Source organism: Gracilinanus agilis, chromosome 3 (genome assembly GCF_016433145.1).
Source record: "Gracilinanus agilis isolate LMUSP501 chromosome 3, AgileGrace, whole genome shotgun sequence".
In the NCBI taxonomy this organism is placed as follows: domain Eukaryota; kingdom Metazoa; phylum Chordata; class Mammalia; order Didelphimorphia; family Didelphidae; genus Gracilinanus; species Gracilinanus agilis.
Window position 1 is genome coordinate 360,496,362 of NC_058132.1, and position 20,400 is coordinate 360,516,761.

Consider the following 20,400-nt stretch of genomic DNA (forward strand, 5'->3'; position numbering starts at 1 on the left):
AAAAAAAAAAGGGGTTATTTAACATGTATACTATTTAGAATAGAATCCATAAACCAGATAAAATGCACCCAAATAATTTTTTATTACCTTTTACCTTGTTATACAAGATGCAAACTTACTGTACTGGGTGCCTAGAGCCGTGGGGGCAAACCTGTGGCACGCGTGCCAGAGGGGGCCATCAGAACCCTCTCTGTGGACGTGCGTGCCACCTTCCCAGTGCACCATTTGCCAGAGTTTGTTACTAGAAGGCCAGAGGGACTTGGGGCTGGGCTGCTCCCCTCCCCCTCACCTAAGGGCATTTCTCACATCATCCCCGTCTCTAAAAGGCTCGCCATCACTGCCCTAGACCAGTGATGGGCAAATTTATTAAAGAGGGGGCCAAAGGAAAGGAAATGCTCATCTGTCAGTCTGTTTCTAAGGCAACTCTTTCAAAGTTTCATTGTACTGTATCCTACTCATTGTATTCATCAGATTAGGAATAATGTTCCCCCCAAGCTGGATAGAACATTTCAGGGGTCCCATATCTGGCCATCATTGCCCTAGACCATTTCAGCTGCGTTAGGACTTAAAGACTTTTGCAAAAAAGATAGATCAGTCATTAATGCTTAATGATTTATTTTTATTTTTATTGATATTATTTATAATCTATAAATATAGGCATCTACATATAAATACATAAATATTATTATTTATATTAGTTTTAAATTCTTATTTTTATATTAATATTATTAATATATAATTAATCAGGGGACCTTTATCATGGCCCCATGTTAAATCGAGTCGAGCCAAGAATAAGGTCCAAAATAAGAAACCAGGAATGATGAAAAGACTGATCAAACATATAGCCAATGGGACAGGAAAAGAATAAGTGTCTATTTTTTTAAAAAACCCTTACCCTTCTGGCCTCAGACACATCCCAGCTGTGTGACCCTGGGCAAGTCACTTGACCCCCATTGCCTACCCTTACCACTCTTCTGCCTTGGAACCAATACACAGTATTGACTCTAAGACGGAAGGTAAGGGTTTAAAAAAAAAAACCCTTACCTTTTGTCTTAGAATTGATAGAGTATGGGTTCTAAGGCAGACAAACACCAAGGACTAGGCAAGTAGGGTTAAGTGATTTGCCCAGAGTCACGGAGGAAGTATATGAGGTCTGATTTGAACTCAGAACTTCCTGTCCCCAGGAATGGTTCTCAATTCATTGAGCCACCTCCCTGCCCCAGGAACAAGCATTTATTAAGTTCCTATTAGGTGCCAGGCACTTTACAAATATCTCATTCCATCTATGCAATAACCCTGGATTATTATTATCCCAATTTGCAATTGAGGAAACTGAGGCAGATAGAGATAAAGCGACTTGCCTCGGGTTATACAGCTATTAAGAATGTGGGGTTGGATTTGAATATAAGGCGTTCTCATTCTCAGCCCAGAAATTTACCCGCCTTATACGTAGCCACCCCAGAACCTCATTTGTGAGGACCTTTGGGGCACAGCACAAGGAAGAAGGTGCAGAGATGGTTCTGTACGAGGCTACCCGTCGGGCTCGATTGGTGCCAGGCTCCCATTTCCTGTCTGATGGATACCTTCCTGTTTTCACATGGATGGATGATGTCGTTTGTAGGTTTCATATGAAGTAAGGGAGTCTCGCTCAGGAAAGTCTGATTGGTCATCCATCTGTGATGCCTATGGGCAAGGGACCACTCGGGATGGAGGGCCAGAGGGGTACTGCATTGGGCAGGAGGTTTTCTAAGACAGAAGTTTCTAGGTGTGGAAGATTTCAACCGAGGGAAAGCGATGGGTGCCAATGAGGCAGAGAAAGGCTGTCTTAAAGGAGCCTTATGAACCCCCCAAACCAAGGTCTTTGTGACATATACACTCTGACTTAGCCATTTCCTGAGGGATGGGTATCCCTGCACTCTCCAAACCTTTACCCCTGCTAAAAAAGAGCTGCTTTAAATCTTTTATTACTTAATATTGATCATTATTTAATTAAATTATTTTTATTATTAATTAAAATAATTAATATTACTTAGAGTCTTCCTCTTTTTTTTTAATTTTTGATCTTTTTGGGGATACAAACCTATTCATAGTATTGCTGAGCTGTTTTATGGCCCTTGTAATGGAACGCTACTGTGGTGTAAGAAATGATAAGCAGGAGGACATCAGAAAAACCTGGAAAAACTTACAAGAATTGAAGCAGAGCAAGAATACTGTACAGTGACTTTATTTTATAGCGAAAAAATTTACAGTGAACAACTGTGAATATCAGCTATTCTCAGCAATATAACAATCCAAAACAATCTCAAAGAACTCATGATAAAAACTTCCATCTACTTCTAGAAAAAAAGAGCCATCAGAATCCAAACCAAAGCAAACTTTTTTCACTTTTTAAATATTTTTTTCTATTTGAGTATCTTTCCACAAAATGATTAATATGGACAAATGGTTTTTATGATTGCACATGTAGAATCTATATATTGCTTACCACCTGAAGGGGGTATGGAGGGAGGGACAGAATTCAAGTCTTAATATTAATGATGGAAACTGTTTTTACATGTAACTGGGGAAAAATTAAATTAGTTTTTTAAAAAAGGTCTTTGTGAGCAATCTCAACAGAAAAAAAACCCTACATTTCTACTTTTCTAAAGCAGCAGATATGTAGGTATTACATCTAGGTCAGGCAAACAACTATACTGGATGAGGTTACTGTTTTGGATCTTAAAGAGTAAAGTATGATCCAGAAGCAATAACGTGGTCTGTCAAACCAATTACTACAAAGCTAGGTAGTAAAGTGAGAGTGAGTAATAATAATGATTGAGGGTGGGGGCAGCTGGGTAGCTCAGTGGATTGAAAGCCAGGCCTAGAGACGGGAGGTCCTAGGTTCAAATCTGGACTCAGACACTTCCCAGCTGTGTGACCCTGGGCAAGTCACTTAACCCTCATTGCCCACCCTTACCACTCTTCCACCTATGAGCCAATACACAGAAGTTAAGGGTTTAAAAAAATGATTGAGGGCAACTGGGTGGCTCAGTGGATTGAAAGTCAGATCCAGAGATGGGAGGTCCTGGGTTCAAATATGACTTCAGACACTTCCTAGCTGTGTGACCCTGGGCAAGTCAATTAACCCCCACTGCCTAGCCCTTACTACTCTTCTGCCATAGAACCAATACCCAGTATTGATTCTAAGACGGAAGGTAAAGGTTTTAAAAAAATAATAATGATAATGATAATGATAATAATAATGATGATGATTGAGGCAACTAGGTAGCTCAATGGAAAGAGAGCCAGAATTGGAGACAGGAGTTCCTGGCTTCAAATCTGACCTTAGCTACAACTTAGCTATGTGACCTTGGGCAAGTCACTTGACCCCTGTTGCCTACCTTTTATTGTTCTTCTGCCTTAGGAACTGTCTTAGAAGATAAAGTTTAGAAAATTAATTTAAAATGATTAGTAATAATAACAGTAAGAGTTGACATTTATATATAGGGCACTTAACAGTTTTCAAGGTGCTTTACATACATTGTCTCATTCATTTCTCCCAACAATCCTGCCAAGAAGGCACTATATAGCTCTCCCCATTTCATGCACAAGAAACTGAAGCTCAGCAAGGCCAAGCAACTTACCTGGGATCCCATGGATAATATGTTTCTGAGGCGAGATTCAAACCCAAATCCTCCTGGCTTCAAGTCTGGTGCTCTTCCCCAGTGCCAGGGAATCCAAAATAGTTCTGAGGAATCTCAGGCAGCATCACAGATTGGAGTCAATCACTGTCTTTGGCTGAGCGCTCTCTGAAGCAGCTGCAGAAATGTGTCTGACAGCTGTCTTTTAAGCTGAAGGAAATCAGGCTTACCTCTTAAGCCCTTCCTAATTTAAAGAGCCATCCCTGAGCTTTCACAGGATTTTCTCATTTTTACTCCCTGGCTGTCCTTCAGGACACTCCTTTAATGCACTCGGTGCATTGAGATCAGTCTCAGAACTTTATTCCTCATTCCAGTTCCAAGGCCTGGGCAAGGTGCCTGATGCTACAGTTTCTCAGATTTGCTTTAGATTTAGGAATGATGTCTTTATGCTGTCCAAGCTCCTAAGGTTAGGAGGGAAAGCAGCAATAATACTTCTTAGTCTGTCCTTGTCCTTGCTTCAGCCAAGAGGCTAGCCCTGCTCCACTTTGGGCTGAAATCACTGATGGGGCAGAGTGACTTAATGGAATAAATCTTGAAATTTCAATCCTGACCCGGCCACTTACTACCGTTGTGACTGCATGCAAGTCATTTGACATATTTAGAGCTCAGTTTGTCATCTTTAAAATCGGGGAGTTTAAGGGGCAGCTAGATGTCTCAGTGAACTGAGAACCAGCCATGGAGATGGAAAGTCCTGGATTCAAATCTGTTCTCAGAAACTTCCTAACCCTGTGACTCTGGGAAATTCTCTTAACTCCAAATGTCTAGCCCAGTGATTCCTAAAGTGGGCACCACCACTCCCTGGTGGGTGCTGCAATGATCCAGGAGAGCGGTGATGGCCACAGGGGCATTTATCTTTCCTATTAATTGCTATTAAAATTTAAAAACATTAATTTCCAGGGGGTTAAATAATATTTTTTTCTGGAAAGGGGGCAGTAGGCCAAAAAAGTTTGGGAACCACTGGTCTAGCCCTTCCCGCTCTTCTGCCTTGAAACCAATGCAAAATATTGATTTTAAGACAGAAGGTAAGAGTTAAAAAATAAATAAATAAAATCAAGCTAGAGAGTTTAACTAGATCTCCTAAGTTCCCCAAATCTATGCTTCTGTCATTAAACAGCTCTGAGCAGGATGGCACCACCTGTGAGCTCCACACACACCAATGTGGCCAGCAACTAACACTGATCTTGGCCCTCGAAGTGCCCAGAGATAAGATCTCATGACTTTTTGTTTGTTTTTATTAAAATGGGTGCAGGAGGGCACAACTGGTACCTAATCATCCAAACCTCCTGAAGGGTATAAAATGCCTCAGTGCCAGAGAAGGAGGGATTGCTCGAGGTGGGACAGACAGGTTTTACAAGTGGTCATTTTGGCCTGGCTCTTCAGCCTCTGAGATGCCATCCCAAGGCCAAGAAACAAGAGCCTCTGAATCACCAGATTAAGAGCCCACCTGACTAGGGACTCCTTCACAGTTTCTGATGAATTCTTCCATTACTCTATATCAGTGATTGGTGAATCTTTTAGAAATGGAGAGCCAGGCCTTACCCCCCCCCCACCCCCACCCCAGTCCCCAGACCAAGCATGGTGCCCATGGCACCCCCAGAGACCACATTCTGTGCCCCTCCCCTCAATAAGTGTCAGGTACAACCTACTTCTCCTAACTCCACCCAGGGGAGGGAGGAAGCATTCCCACTGGACTGCTGGGTGGGGAATATAGTCAGGCTTGGGGAGAGGGAGAGGCAAAGGGTGCGAGCTCTCTGCTCCCGTCTAGTTATGTGAGCTATGATCCCCTCAAATCTACCTCCTCTCCAACCTGTGTGAAGTGGAAATTGAGGGGACTTTGAAAATGTCAAATTATGCCCTCTTTAGCCACTATTCAAGGAACCAGGAAGCCATTTCAAATGCAACACTTGAGAGAGAGAGAGAGAGAGAGAGAGAGAGAGAGAGAGAGAGAGAGAGAGAGAGAGAGAGAGAGAGAAAGCATAGTCTGGAAAAAAAGCAGCAAAATAAAGAAAAAAACCAAACAAATAAAGCTCCAGCTTACAGGAAATCCCCTTATTTATAGGAAAATATAACAATCGGGTTAAATGACATCATCCTGACACAGTCACCCCATCACTTTCCAGCCTTCCTGAAGGGGGTATCCTCCAAATTAACCTTTTTAGCAAATGCTCAGGGGTCAAAGCCAGGTTTTAATCTGCATCCAAACCCAGAACACTTTAGGATAAACTTTGGGTGCAGGGCTGATTGGGATAAGGCTACTTCTGACAAACCACTATTGTTATTTCTAGAGCTTCTAGCCCACCTGGCCTCTCAGGCAGTCACTCCTTTGAATGCAAATTGCACAGGCTGGGTTAGTAAGAGATGAGGGGACTAAGAGTTCAAATTAAGGCAGCTCAAGGTTGGCTTGTGAAAGAAATTGGGGAAGGGGTCACAGAACAGGGAAGAGGCTATTAGGCTAGCCTCGGGTTCATAAAACTCATTTCTATATCACTAGACTACAGTTTTAAACATTTTAAACATGCAAACTCAAAAGACACATCCTCAAATCCCAAAAATACTTTTTAAAGTAAAGACTCTGGTTGCTTCGGATAGTAAAGACATAAGTTGTTTTTGTCTCACTCAAGCCAAAGGTAATTAAGAGGTCATTGTATTCTGAATGGGGTGAGATAATCCTGTCCCACAAGGGATGCTGTCTTGGAAAGACCAACTTACTAACTCCTACTGGGGTTCTAGGCATATTCATTTCAGGATATTAATATTGCTAATATATTTGAGAATAACACACTTATTTCTCACTCCATACAAGCGTATGCACAGACAGCAGAGTCTGCGAGTCTATGGTCAAGCTAATTCCCATGGTGGGGTTTGTGTGGAGTGTCCCTTGTGGGACAGGATTGTCTCACCCCATTCAGAATATATTGACGTTTTAATTCCTTTGGCTTGAGTGAGACAGAAACAACTTATGTCTTTACTATCAGAAGCAAACAGTGTCTTTACTATAAAAAGTATTTTTGGGATTTGGAGATGTGTCTTTTGAGTTTGCATGTTTAAAATGTTTAAAACTGTAGTCTAGTGATATAGGAATAAGTTTTATGAACCCGAGGCTTGCCTAATAGCCTCTTCCCTGTTCTGTGACCCCTTCCTCAGTTTCTTTCACAAGCACCTTGGGCTGCTTTAATTTTCACTCTTAGTCCCCTCACCTCTTACTAACCCAGCTTGTGCAATTTGCATTCAAAAGGGTGCCTGCTTGAGAGGCCAGGTGGGCTAGAAGCTCTGGAAAATACAATAGTGGCTTGTCAGAAGTAGCCTTATCCCAATCAGCCCTGCACCCAAAGTGTATCCTAAAGTGTTCTGGGTTTGGGTATAGATTAAAACCTGGTTTTGACCCCTGAGCATTTGCTAAAAAGGTTAATTTGGAGGACACCCCCTTCAGGAAAGCTGGAAAGTGACGGTGTGACTGTGTCAGGATGATGTTATTTAATCTGAGAGTTATATTTTCCTATGAATAAGGGGATTTCCTATAAGCTGGAGCTTTTTCTTGTTTTTGTTTGTTTTTTTTTTCTGTTCTCTCTCTCTCTCTCTCTCTCTCTCTCTCTCTCTCTCTCGCTCTCGCTCTCGCTCTCGCTCTCTCTCTCTCTCTCTCTCATTGAATTTGAAATGACTTCTTGGTTCTTTGAATAAGTGGCTAAACAGAGTACATCTTGATATTTCAAGGTTCCTTTAAACTTCCACTTCATACACGCTCTTGCTGCACTGTGACACCCCTGTCCCCCACTTTACTCCACCAAGAGGAGGGAGAAAGCACTCCCATTGGACTGCTGGGCAGGGGTGGTGTTGGTGAAGTAGTCAAGCTTAGGGGAGAGGGGGGAGAGGAGCAGCTCAGTTACATCTCCCTCCTGCTTTCTAGTTAGGAATTCTGGCAAACTCTGTGCTGTAGGAATGGGCTCACTGGGTCCTTGGGGGCACTTGGTCCTTGTCATATGTGCCCACCGAGAGGTCTCCATGTCCCATCTCTGGCATGCATGCCATAGGTTCGCCATCATGGCCCACTATTACTTTGAAAAGAGAAGTAGTGTCAGAGCTAGGAAGAACAGAATTCAAACCCTTCTTTTCACACAATGTGTCCTTTGTGATTCTGGGCAAGACACTAAAGAACTCAATGCTCTTGGCATATTTCTAAGACCATGACATGTTGACCTGCATTGACAGTGGGAGTTTCCTCCCCTGAGACTTCACTCTACCAGTGAAAACAGAGGTCCCTATCTCTATCACATGTAACATATATAAGGAATATAGATTCCTTTGTTTTAAAAAGGGTTCACTCTCCTATGACCAGTTTCCTGTCTTTTTTTCCCCTTTCCAACCCATAGTCAAAGGCTGAGAAGCTCTGTAGACTGTTTGAAAGTCAACTTAGTGAAACTAATACTAGACTTGAAGAGATGACCAAGTTGATAAATGATGTTACTACCCAGAAGTCAAAGCTTGAGAGTGAGAAAGGTAGGTTCATATACTAGGTGAGGGGAAGCAAGGGATGTAGTATCAGAAGGTCTCAGTTGACTCATTTGGTGACTTTTTTTTAGATGAATTTACAAGACAGCTGGAAGAGAAAGAGTCTCTGATAAGCCAACTTTCCAGAGGAACGAATAACTTTACTCAACAGATTGAAGAAATGAGAAGAGTGCTGGAACAAGAAACTGAAGTAATGATTTCCTTATTTCACAGCAGGAATTCTTCCATGATATCAAACAGTAATAATCCTTGACACTTTTTTCCTCAGATAAACCTGATGCCCTGAAAGGCTTTTAATTTTAAATGATTTGGGAAAAGGTGCTTTTTTTTTTTCAAATTGTGGGAAAGCAATAGGTTGGGCACTGTGTATGTCAGGAAGATTTTGACACTCACAAATAAAACTTTGGTTACTAGGCATTCTGCCTCAGGGATTAAAATTTCTCCACTACACCATTATAGAATGGAATTCAGTATAAGAGAGTTTTAACTGATAATACCCTCAAGGAGATTTGGTTACCAAAAGACAAAAATGACCTGGGTATAAAGTGGTTCCCCTAGTAAGTCATGGGTTTCAAGAACAGAGTTATGGCAAATCTTTGTAAAGTATCCTTGGATATTTTTAGAAACTCCTTCAGTCAGCTTGCTGTAAAATGCTATCATTTTGCTTTATATGTGAAGTTTTAATGAAAAAATGCACTGCTGGGTAGACTGGATCATCTAGCTAGGGAACATCCTGAGAAGGGCAAAAGGAGGATGGTGGGAGTCCTGGTAGACATATCATACAAATAAAGGCTTAAAGAAATGAAGAGAGACTTAAGGAGGCTATGATAGCCTTCTATAGTGAAAAGAGTATGGGATTTGGAATCAGAGGATATGGATTTCAATCCTCTCTCTGATGCTTGTTGCCCAAATGACCTTGGGCAAGTAGCTTATCCTCCTCAGGCCTTAGTTTCCTCATCTGTAAAACAACAAGTGTGGTCCACATGGTCCCTGAGGTCTCTTCTAGTGCTAAATCAAAATGGTGGAAAAAGGAAAAGTCAGTGACTCAGCAAGTATTTGTTAAGTGCCTCTTATGCTAGAAATACAGGGAATGTCACAATTTATAAGACCTAAGTTTCCCCAACTACAAAATGAAGAGATTGGACTAAATGGTTTCTAAAGTCCCTTCCAGCTCTAAGTTCATAATCTCATGACTAAATCATTGGATAGAGGGGAATTTCAATTTGTTCTTGTTGGAAAAATTATTCATTTTTTTACAATAGGTCTTCAAACAAGGCTGAATAATCCTTGTCAGGGATGTTGTAGAAGGCATCCTTAGTCAAATATAGTTTGCATGAGGGTATCTGATTTCCCTTCTAATGCTGGGAATCTTAAGGGAAGAGGAGATATACTATAGGACAGTGATGGGCAAATGATTCCCCATGGGCCAGATCTAGGCTGTAGTTTGCCCATCACTGCCTTAAGCAATTCCCTAATCACTATGCCCCCACATCCAGATGTAGTGATTAGGGAATTGCTTAAGGCAGTGATGGGCAAACTACAACCTGGATCTGGCCCGCGTGGAATAGTTTGCCCATCACTGCTATAGGAGAAAGCCATCTGGTCTTTATAGACGCATGCATATCATAGGACATATTTCCTGTTGCCTAAAGGCTAATGAACATTTTCACCTTAATGTTTTGTTCCCTTCTTTTTGCAATTATTTGTCTACATTCCCAAGGTGTCCAATTGTCTAATAAGGACAAGCTTGAACAAGTTAATCTCCCCTACATAATTATAAAAGCAGCATTTTAAAAACAATTTTCTTTCATTTTATAATTCAATGATGTCCAGTTGTTGAACTTTATTTTGGGTAGTGGGTTGACCTGTTCCCAGGCTGTAGTTAATGAAGGTACTTTTGTCATTTGTAGTCCAAGAAACTCCTTGCACATGCCCTGCAATTAGCAAAACGTGATTATGACCTCCTGAAGGGACAATATAGAGAAGAACAGGAAGCCAAGACCAAGCTGCTATGGGCCTTGACCAAGGGACGTGCAGAAGTGGTGCAATGGAGAACTCACTATGAATCACATACTCTCCAGAGAAAAGAAGACTTTGAGGAAGCCAAGTAAGTGATTCCACCCTTCCACTGTTCTCAGGTGAACTTAGTGTTATAGCTAATTTTGTTGACAAGTGAAAAGATGATTTGACGGATATGGCTTGGAAAGATGCCCTTGCTCATAGCGAGGTTTTACTCTGGCCATCAAAATAATTGTGGATATGTGTGTATGTGTGAAATGTGTGTCTACTTAGTCATCATATCTCTTCCCTTCTGCCCTTATATATGTGTGAATATATGATATATGTATATATATATGTATATATATATATATGATTTTTGAGGAGTTAGTGAAAAATGGGTTCTAGACTTCTGATAATACCTTTATAGTGTGAGAAAGTGAAGGAATGAAGGTAGGAGGATTGGAGAAATGGGAGAAAGGAGAGAGGAAGGTAGAGGAAGGGAAAGGAAGGTAGTGGCCCCTAGCCCCGGCAAAGGGAAATTGACCAGAGCCCTTTGGGGCTCAAATAAAAGATCAGAGAGCAACTTTAGGGTTTAGAATAGCTAGGTTTTGTTTAAATTAGAAAGGGGAAGGTCTAGGGAAAACTAGGAGGTAGATAGAAGGGGAAAAAGGCACCGAGAGAGCTCTACAGGGTTCAGCTTCTGGGCTGAAGAGAGCTAGAGAGCCTCCCGAAAAGGTGCCAATCTTTCTCTTTTATATTTTCTTTGACACTTCTGACAAAGGAAGTAGGAGGTGTGGGGGGAAGTTGTAGCAGGGAGTCCTGGGAGTTGTAGTCTCCCTGGGCTTACAATAATTTTAAATGCCACATTGTCCCCTGTGATCCTTTGGGAGACCAGTCTCCCCAGTGGATCATAACAAACATAAATAAATTTACAATTACAATAAATAAAGGGTATATACATCAATATAAGAGGAGAATGGTAACAATTTTTTTCAATATAAAGAAATCAAATACTTGGCTCTTTTTTACAATAAAATCAGGGGGCAGTCCACTTTTCATCACAACAATATATATACATATAAAACAAATGCATTTAAGCAAAACAGATGAATTTAACAAAATAAATGAATTTTAACAAGACAAATGAATTTTAACACCAGACAAATGAATTTAAAACCTCCCAAAGTTCAAAATTTTTCACATCTGGTTGCTCTCTTAGGCTCCTGGAATAGCATGCATTCTCGATGTGGTCCCCACAAGCATCTGCATTTGGATTCCAGGAGGTAGTAAATCTCTTTTCCTAAAACAACCTAAATTCTCCAAATGAAATAAAAACACATTCCCCCCTGAGGAGGATAGAAAGAAACATTGACATTACAGAGAGATATATGGCTGAAGCAGGAGGCATATGAATCATTGCCAATCAAATTCATCAGAAAATTTAGCACAAAAAGGCCACATAACTAGTGGGTGAAAAATTCTGAATATCCAATTCTAAAATTTATATGAAAAAATTCTAAATAAGAAAAAAAAATCACACTAGGTCTTTGAATAATGCCCAATCAAAGCAACCCATGTCTGACATGAAGCACTTACCCACTTAGCAGCCAGGACCACAGTTAACCACCATAGTAAGAAATTTAGAAAAAGGATTAGATTTTTATTTATTGGTCTGATATTACGTCGTTTCTTCTTTTCTTCTTTCGTCATTTCTTCTCAGGGATAGAATATGGAGCCAGAACAGCCAATTGTTAGGTACTTGATATATAAATTTCACAAGGAGTATGGTTCAAGGAGTCCTATGTCTTAATGTATGTTAAGCTTCACAACCTCGATTCACATACTAGATTCAAGTCCTTTTTCTTGGCATAGAAGTCTCAGCAATCCTAGTAGGATTAGTTTCTCTATTTGACCTGTGTGCTCATTTGGCATCATGCAGGTTAAGTACAAGCTGCTTTGGCACTGTGTAGGTATTTGTGCTTCTTTGGCACTCTATAGATGAAATTTGTGCTCCTTTGTTGATCCCATTTCTTTGAATCAGACATATGTGAAAAGTCCCATATAAGTTAAATACCAATGGCATTTTCAGTAGTCTAAGGCTTTTGGGTAGGCAGTTACAGTTAGAACAAATGGATATATTAAACCTACATTAATCTAATAATCAAATACTCTTTCAATTTAGATAACATGCTTCGAATACATAAATTTCACATGCAATTATAAAAAAAGTGCTAAAAACTCAAAAAAATATATATCTTCTGTTATGAGTAAGATTAGATTAGCTGGTTATTAGGTATTGATTATATATTGATTAGGAAGTACCTAGCAGGAAGGAGCTGGAGCTGGGAATTCCAGGTTGGAATGAAGGAGGAAGAAGTCTGTCTGTGCTCTGTGTGTGGACTCCATTAGTGGGGGGCAAAACTGTTGCCAGCCTGGGAGACCTCAGAGCAAAGGACACCCTGCTTCTTTATTTCCCCTGGGATCCTGTGTGGTGTGGCATCTAAGAAAAGGACAAATCTACAGAGCCAAGAGAGGAGGAGAAGTTTGAAAAATGGAGGACAGTGCTTCAAGCAGAACCCTCTCTACTTGGTACCTGAGATCATCTTGATTCCTGGCATCCAGAGATCATCAGTGGATTGCAGTGAGAATCCCAAAGCCACTAAGTCCTAGCTGCACTCAAGCCTGGCAGGTTCCAGGTTTGAGGCAGAAACCCAGAGACTCCATTTATAGCTCCTTGGGTCCTGTTAGTTTAGATCACTTAGATAAGAGTAGAATAAGTCCTCCCATTGCCCTGTGGTTTTATCCCTTAGATTTTAAGTATAGAAATCCTTTCCCACCTTTTAGTCTAACATAATTAAAGCTGTTAAGTCCCTTTTACCTTGTTAGCCTGTTATTATACTCTGGTCTAGTGGAAGCTGGGTGACAGTTAAGATCAACTGCCATTCCTGTGGAGATCCAGTAAAACTCTGGTCTCTTCACCCTGGTCCAGTCTCTCATAAATCCTAGAGTGTGTTCCCAGAAACCACTTAGTTTATTGTAATATCCCTGGTGACCCCATTACCTCACTTATATTTTCCTACACTTCCATAACCAGTGACAATGAGAAAAAAATATATGCATATGTATCTTGAAATTCATGTCACTTAAGGAGGGGTAGAATATAAAGGTTCTTACCCAAGAATTTAGATGCATTTCCTCTTAGCTTAGCCATTATCCACAGTGTGAGTGCAAATGAGGTAAAACAATGGAGTTATAAAAGCAATAATACATTTAAGAAAATACAAAAGTTTCACAAAAAGCACAAAATGCAAATCAAGTCAATTCAATATAGGTTTCCTAATATAAGTAATATATGTTCAAATCTTTCAAACTATACAAAATACAACCAAATAAATACAAGTTATTATGGACTTCCATAAAGGTACATGTCAAATACCAGATGATACAAATAAAGATAAGGGGGTAGACAAGGACTGTATTATAAAATCTGCTTCTTCTTTTCTATTTTTTAAAGGGAGACAAACTGAAAGGGGTTAATAGCAAGAAAACAACAAATGCAACAATAGAGTTTAATAGAGTTTAAGGGGCACCTCCTTCTGCCCCAAGTAGAGGAACAGTAGCACCTTGAGGAGTGAGTGGACAAGCTCTACTCAAAAGATACTGTTGTGGTGTCAATTGTTGTAAGTTATGTGCCTGATTATCAGTCCCGAAATTGTGATTCCTATAGTTATTGTTCCAATAGTTATTTTTTTCTGAAATTAGTATTGTTACTGAAATTGTTGTAGTTGTTATTATTATACCTAATTGCCTGTAACAAGCTCCTGCAATGCATCATTAACTGACCCTTCTTGTTATAAAAGTGGCAGGTCAGAGATTGGTAATTAGACTCTTGGAGAGGGGCAAGTGGCATTGCTGTAGTATCATCATGCCCTCTTTCCTGCTTTTCTACTTTATTTTGTAATGATTTCAGTTCTTTTTGTATGGTATCCAATAGATCATTAGTTTGTACCTTTGTCTCTTCATGTCCTTTAGTGACATACACAGCTGTTCTCCTTAATTCATCCACATCCATTTCTGGACATTTGGGACAATGCATCTTAAAGTAATCCTGGACCACTCTGCTAGAATTGTTTACAAATTGTCATCTTATTTGTCATATGCCTTGCTCTGTTGATAAATCTAAGTCCAAATATCTAGCTCCCAATTCAATAAGCCTGTCCATAAACTAAGAGGGAGTTTCATCATCATTTTGCATTAGGCAATCAAATTTGGTCCAGTTGTCTGGATGTTCTGTACATTCTTTCATTGCTTTTAATATTGCAGCCCTAGCATTATTTAACTGCAAATATTCCTCTGAATCATTGTAATTCCAATGAGGATCCCCATGTGGCCAGTGTACTGCATTTCATCCTTGGGCCTTATTTACATGAGAGATGATTTTGTTTCTTTCTCTCTTTGTCAGGAAGATCTGGAGTAATTTTTCCACATTCTTGTAGGAAGGATTGTATTGGGAAAATATGTTTTCCATCCTTTTCATTACAGCTATGGGTTTGTCTTTATAATTTGGAACATCTTTTTAAAATTCTTTGATATCTTGAGGAGTGAATGGAGTATGGTGTGTTAAATTTATCACATCCCCAGATCTGTCTAATGTAGGCACTTCTCTTAAAGGGAAAAGGCCATCCAGGAATTAGAATCAAAATCATAGCGTGGTTTTGGTTTCTTTTTAGTTGTTTTGGTGCTAACCATGGCAGAACAGGTCTTTTGAGGGGTTTGCTTGCTTACCTTGGCATGGGTAGTCTCATTTGGAGAAGGGACAAGAGTGTCAGAAGAGGGAGGAGGGGAGGGAGGGTTGGCCAAGAGATGCACAAGATGTGAGAGGAGTTTCATTACATCTGCCTCATTCTCTATTTCAGGAGAAATAGGAGAAATAAGACTTTCTTCTCTGAGTCTTTTGGGAACAGCCTCGCAAAATTTTGAATCAAATTTTTGAATTGTGTCCTCCTTTTCCACTGCATTGTGGATAATGTATTTGAAATTGTCAAATTGGGTTTGTACTGCAGCTTGGATGTTGGCTTGCTTTTTGTGATTTGCAGCCTTCTGCATCTTCATATTTAAGATTAGAAAAATAAGATTTCCCAGCAGAATCAGAAGCAGGAGGTATTCAGAAACCATAAAGGTTCCAAATTTGGTAAAAGCCAAAAAGTTTTCCTATATAGAAGCAAACATGTTCAGTACCTTCTTTTGATTTATTTATTTAGTCAGCTAGCTCCAGTTCTTTATTTATTTGTTTGTTTGGTATATTTATTAATTTATGAATTTTGATTGATTGATTGATTTAGTTTATACTGTAAAAAAACCCTTTTATTTGTTTGGTTTTGCTATATATTATTTATTATTGGTGCTGTCTTTGATGCTGCCCTCCAGTGGCAGAAAGGGAGCACTGAAGCTTAGCAGAAAAAAGGGAGGGGGAGCATACTGAGTGCTCTGTGCTGGCCTCTAGTGGCCAAGGTAGCACTGTAGCTCAGGAGGAAGAAGGGAGGGGGGAGCACTGAACTTTATGTAGCTGAAATAGACAATGAAAGCCATCAGGCTGATAATCAAGGTAAGTGGGCTTTTTTTTAGTATTTGGGATTTTTAGTGTTGCCTTTTAAAAGACAAAATCTCTCCAGAGGGAGAAATTGGAGCTAGTAGGGGGCAGTAGGGAGAATTTAGGCTGGGGTAGGTGGAAGGCAGAGAGGGATCGGGGTTTTTCCCAGATTCCTGATGGTTTTTGCTGGCAGACCCCCTTGCTGGGTTTTAGCCCAGAAAGGGTGAGGGGGATTAGGGTTAAGGCTGTTGGGCTGGGGTGGAGGGGATTTAGATCTAGCACTTCTGCTGAGGCAGAGGAGTGGCAGGGGTTTAGTAGGGGAAGGGACCCTGCTGGGCTGGGTTTGGGGCAGGAAAATTTTTTCACTTACCCTTAGGCAGTAAGGCATGCAGGATTGTCAGCAGGCAGGCAGGCAGGTTCAGGTCCATCTGAGTTGCCATAAACTGTGAGGGGGTGAAGGGATGAAGGTAGGAGGATTGGAGAAATGGGAGAAAGGAGAGAGGAAGGTAGAGGAAGGGAAAGGAAGGTAGTGGCCCCCAGCCCCGGCAAAGGGAAATTGACCAGAGCCCTTTGGGGCTCAAATAAAAGATCAGAGAGCAACTTTAGGGTTTAGAATAGCTAGGTTTTGTTTAAATTAGAAAGGGGAAGGTCTAGGGAAAACCAGGAGGTAGATAGAAGGGGAAAAAGGCACCAAGAGAGAGCTCTGCAGGGTTCAGCCCCAGGGCTGAAGAGAGCTAGAGAGTCTCCCCAAAGGCACCAATCTTTCTCTTTTATACTTTCTTCCACACCTCTGACAAAGGAAGTAGGAGGTGTGGGGGGAAGTTGTAGCAGGGAGTCCTGGGAGTTGTAGTCTCCCAGAGCTTACAATAATTTTAAATGCCACAGTAGCTATTGCTTTTGCTTTATGGTACTGAAAAGATTTGATTGCCATCAAAAATCAAAAGATCAGAAATTTAGAGCCAGAAGGAAACTCTTGCTTTTCATTTCTTCGGTCACATCAGGTCCTTGTCCATGGGATTTTCTTGGCAAAGATATTGGAATGGTTTGCCGTTCCCTTCTCCAGTGGATTAAGGCAAACAGAAGTGAAGTGACTTGCCCAGGGTCACACAGCTAGTAAGTATCTGAGGCTGGATTTGAACTTTCTGACTCCCAACCCAATGCTCTTTCCACTGAGACACCTAGGTTATCCAATTCAATGCCCTCGATTTACAGGTGAGGAAATTGAGGCCTAGAGAAGTTATGTGATTTGCTTAAGATCACACATGCAGTTAATGACAGAGGCAGGATTCAAACCTAGGTCTCCATGTGGTCATAGATTTAGAATTGGAAGTGCCTTAAAATCATAACCTCCTCATTTTACAGTGAGGCACAGAGAACTGGCAATTCGTCTAAGGTTGCACAGACAATAAATGACAGACAGAGCTTCTGATACCATTCTTTCCACCATTCAGTATGCCTCCTGCTTAAATGAAACAAACAAGCAAACAAGAACCGCCCTAAAACATGCTCAGCTCACGCAAGCTAACTGCTATGGTTAGAAAATGAATTTCACTGACAACTCCATGCAAAAATTTTACTGGTTTTCCATAGAAACACCAGAAATGTAGGGACCCAGCTGGCTCAGAGGATCACTTGTTGTAAAGCATCAAATGTAGTCATGGAAGCGTTTTGTTCTGAGATGCTGAAGAACTGGGTATATCTCAGAAAAGACGTCAAAGCAGGGCCTCGAGGGCCTGTGATCACGACAGAGCTTTGCTCAGAAGAACAAGTGCTTCGCTTGCTGTCCTGGCCCAGATCCAGGGTGGACAACTAAACTCCTCTTCTGGATTCAGCTGACGACATTCTCTCTTTTCAAACCCTCCCATAAAGCAGTCCCTGAGCAGCAGCTGTATTCCATCCCAGAGGTATACAAAGTGATCTGTCTCTGTATCCACAGTCACTTTAAAAGGGCTTTGGGATGACAGACACTAAAAATACCTGCATTAGATGTTATTGAAAACTGTGGGCAATAGAGAAGTGGGACTTTGAAATGAAATGCCTCCTCAATGCTAAATATAGCATTTGCTTCTGAAGTGAGATTCTTCCTCTTCTAATGATGGAAGATGGATAGGCAAAGGCAGCTATCTTTCATTTTACTTTGATGGGGGGGTTTTCAAAGGAGAGCAGAGGAGCAAATGAGAGGGAGTCTGGTTTGATGATTACATAGTTCTGTTGGAGTTGGTTTTGGAGTGAATAGACATTAATTAGGTCAGAGATATCAATCCATCCATTATTTGTCATTAATGGCTTATGGAGAATTTATTTTCTCTCTTCTTAAGTAGTAGCAAAAATAAATAAATCAAACTCTGTCCAGATCATGCTTTCATCTCAGAAACTTAAGCTTTTTACCCTTGGAAGCTCGCTGTTTCATAAACATTCCAGAAGCAGATGGCACACATTTCAGCATACCCACTTTAAGTTTGGGAAACTGAGGATCTGTCTGTTTAACTAGTTCTTAAAATTCACATGAGTGGGGTTTTTTTGTTTGTTTGTCTTAAGGTAGAACATAGGGTAAGCAGCTAGATGCTGCAGTGAATAGAAAGCTAAGCTTGGGGTCAGAAAAACTCATCTTCCTGAGTTCAAATCAAACCTCAGACACTTACTAGCTATGTGACCCTGGGCAAGTCACTTTACCCTGTTTTCTTCAGGTCCTCATCTATTAAGAGAGCTAGAAAATGAAATGGCAAACAGCTCCAGTAGTTTTGCTTAAAAAAATCCCAATGGGGTCATGAAGAATAGAACTCTTCTGAATAACAACTCAACAAGAGTGTAGAGTGCTTTACTCTTATTCCAGTGTCTTCTTTTTACTTCTTCCAAATAAGTTCCTTGAGGAATCTTATATATGACTTTTTATAATTTCCTTTCACCCCAGCACCCCTCAAATGCTATGCACATATTTAGTACTTAAATACTTAGCAATGAGTAATGAGTCAATAAAATCAACATTTACTCTGTGTCAGTCACTGTGCCAAGTTCTGGAAGATAAAGAAAGTTAAGAAACAACCCCTATCCCCAAAGTATCACACTCCATTTGGAGAGATTATATGTGAATATATAAAGATGCATATGACAGAAAATCTTAGGAATGGCATTAGGAGCTGGGGATACTGGGAAAGGGCTCCTAAGATAGAATTTGAGCTCAGTCTCAAAGTCAGTAGAATGTAAGTTCCTGGAGGGCAGTGAATGGCTTTTGCTGTAGGTGCTTAATAAATGTTTAAGGACTGATTGGTGGAAGGAAGTTATGGGGAGACTAAGAGTAGAGGTGAGGAGGAAATCCATTCCAGCCACTGCAAAGGCATGGATAGGAAATGGAGTGTTATGTACAAGCAGGAACAAGTAGGTCATTCATTGTGTGTGGATCACAGAGTGTGTCGAGAAGAACAAAGTTTAAGAACACTGAAAAGGCCAGTCTATGAAGAATTTTAAATGCCAAACAGAAGGAAAAAGAGAGTCACTGGTATTTATGGAGACTGAACTAGGGTAATGACTGTGTAAGAGGAGAGAAAGAGATGTATATAAGAGTCATGAAGAAAAAACAGTGATGAGATTTGGTAATAGAGAGGGTGAATGAAAGCAAAGTGTTGAGAACGAAACCCCAGTTATGAGCTTGTGTGACTGTAAGGGTTGTACTTCTGTTAGATACATATTGAGTTTAAGATGTCCCAAAAAGGTCATTAGTGACACAGGACTAGAACTCAGGAGAGAAACTAGGGTTAGATAAACACACATATCTCTATGTATATCTCTATGTACACACATATAGAAGTACATCTATACCTACAGTTAAATATACATGTATATGTAGATATTTATTGATTGATCTATCGATTGATTGATCTCTTCCACATTATAACTTCTCCTGTTTCAGTTCCAATATTCAGAGTCAGCATAAGAAATTAAATGGGAATTTGGGGGGAGTTTTGTGGAAGTTACAGATGACATGCAAAGGCCAGTATACAACACCGAAACAGTTTAGAAACTGCATACTTAACCCAAAATTTACACTAAGGTGCTGTAAACCCCCCATTTAAAAAACAACAGAAAAAAATTCTTCTCTGGTATGAAGAGAGGGCCAAAAAATTTCATGTGGATTATCCGGATTGCAGGACACTATACCCCTAACCTCTGCCATATGGAAGGGAGAACTGTATACTGCATAACATAATAACTGAACCTATGGGAGCTGAGGATAATACTAAGGGAGATATTATGAAGCAAAAAGAGAAGGGAGACCAGTATAGGATTCTATGCATCAGTATCATCTTCAAATAAAGATACTGCACTAGACAACTAGGTATCTAGAAAACTATAAACAGATAACTCTGAGGTCCCTTGCAAATTTCAATCTATGAACCTATCTTTCAACCATAATATCGGACCTCAATTTATTGCTGTGTGGCATATAATAAGCCCTTCAATTTAGAAATAGAAGCTGTTTTTTTTTTACTCCAAGTTCACGGTTCTTTCCCCCATTATCATGCTATAGTCATTACTTTAAGATGTTTTTTCCTTCCTTCCTTCCTTCCTTCCTTCCTTCCTTCCTTCCTTCCTTCCTTCCTTCCTTCCTTCCTTCCTTCCTTCCTT

The 20,400-nt window shown here is 40.4% G+C and overlaps 1 protein-coding gene across 1 annotated transcript in view; it reads left to right on the forward strand.

The window, feature by feature from the left end:
- Nucleotides 1-20,400, forward strand: part of MYH15 (myosin heavy chain 15) — a 163,626-nt gene that overhangs the window by 40,369 nt on the left and 102,857 nt on the right. Inside the window, 3 exon segments of the mRNA XM_044669192.1 lie at nucleotides 8,048-8,174; nucleotides 8,258-8,376; nucleotides 10,097-10,293. Of these exon segments, the coding sequence (XP_044525127.1) occupies nucleotides 8,048-8,174; nucleotides 8,258-8,376; nucleotides 10,097-10,293 (443 nt within the window).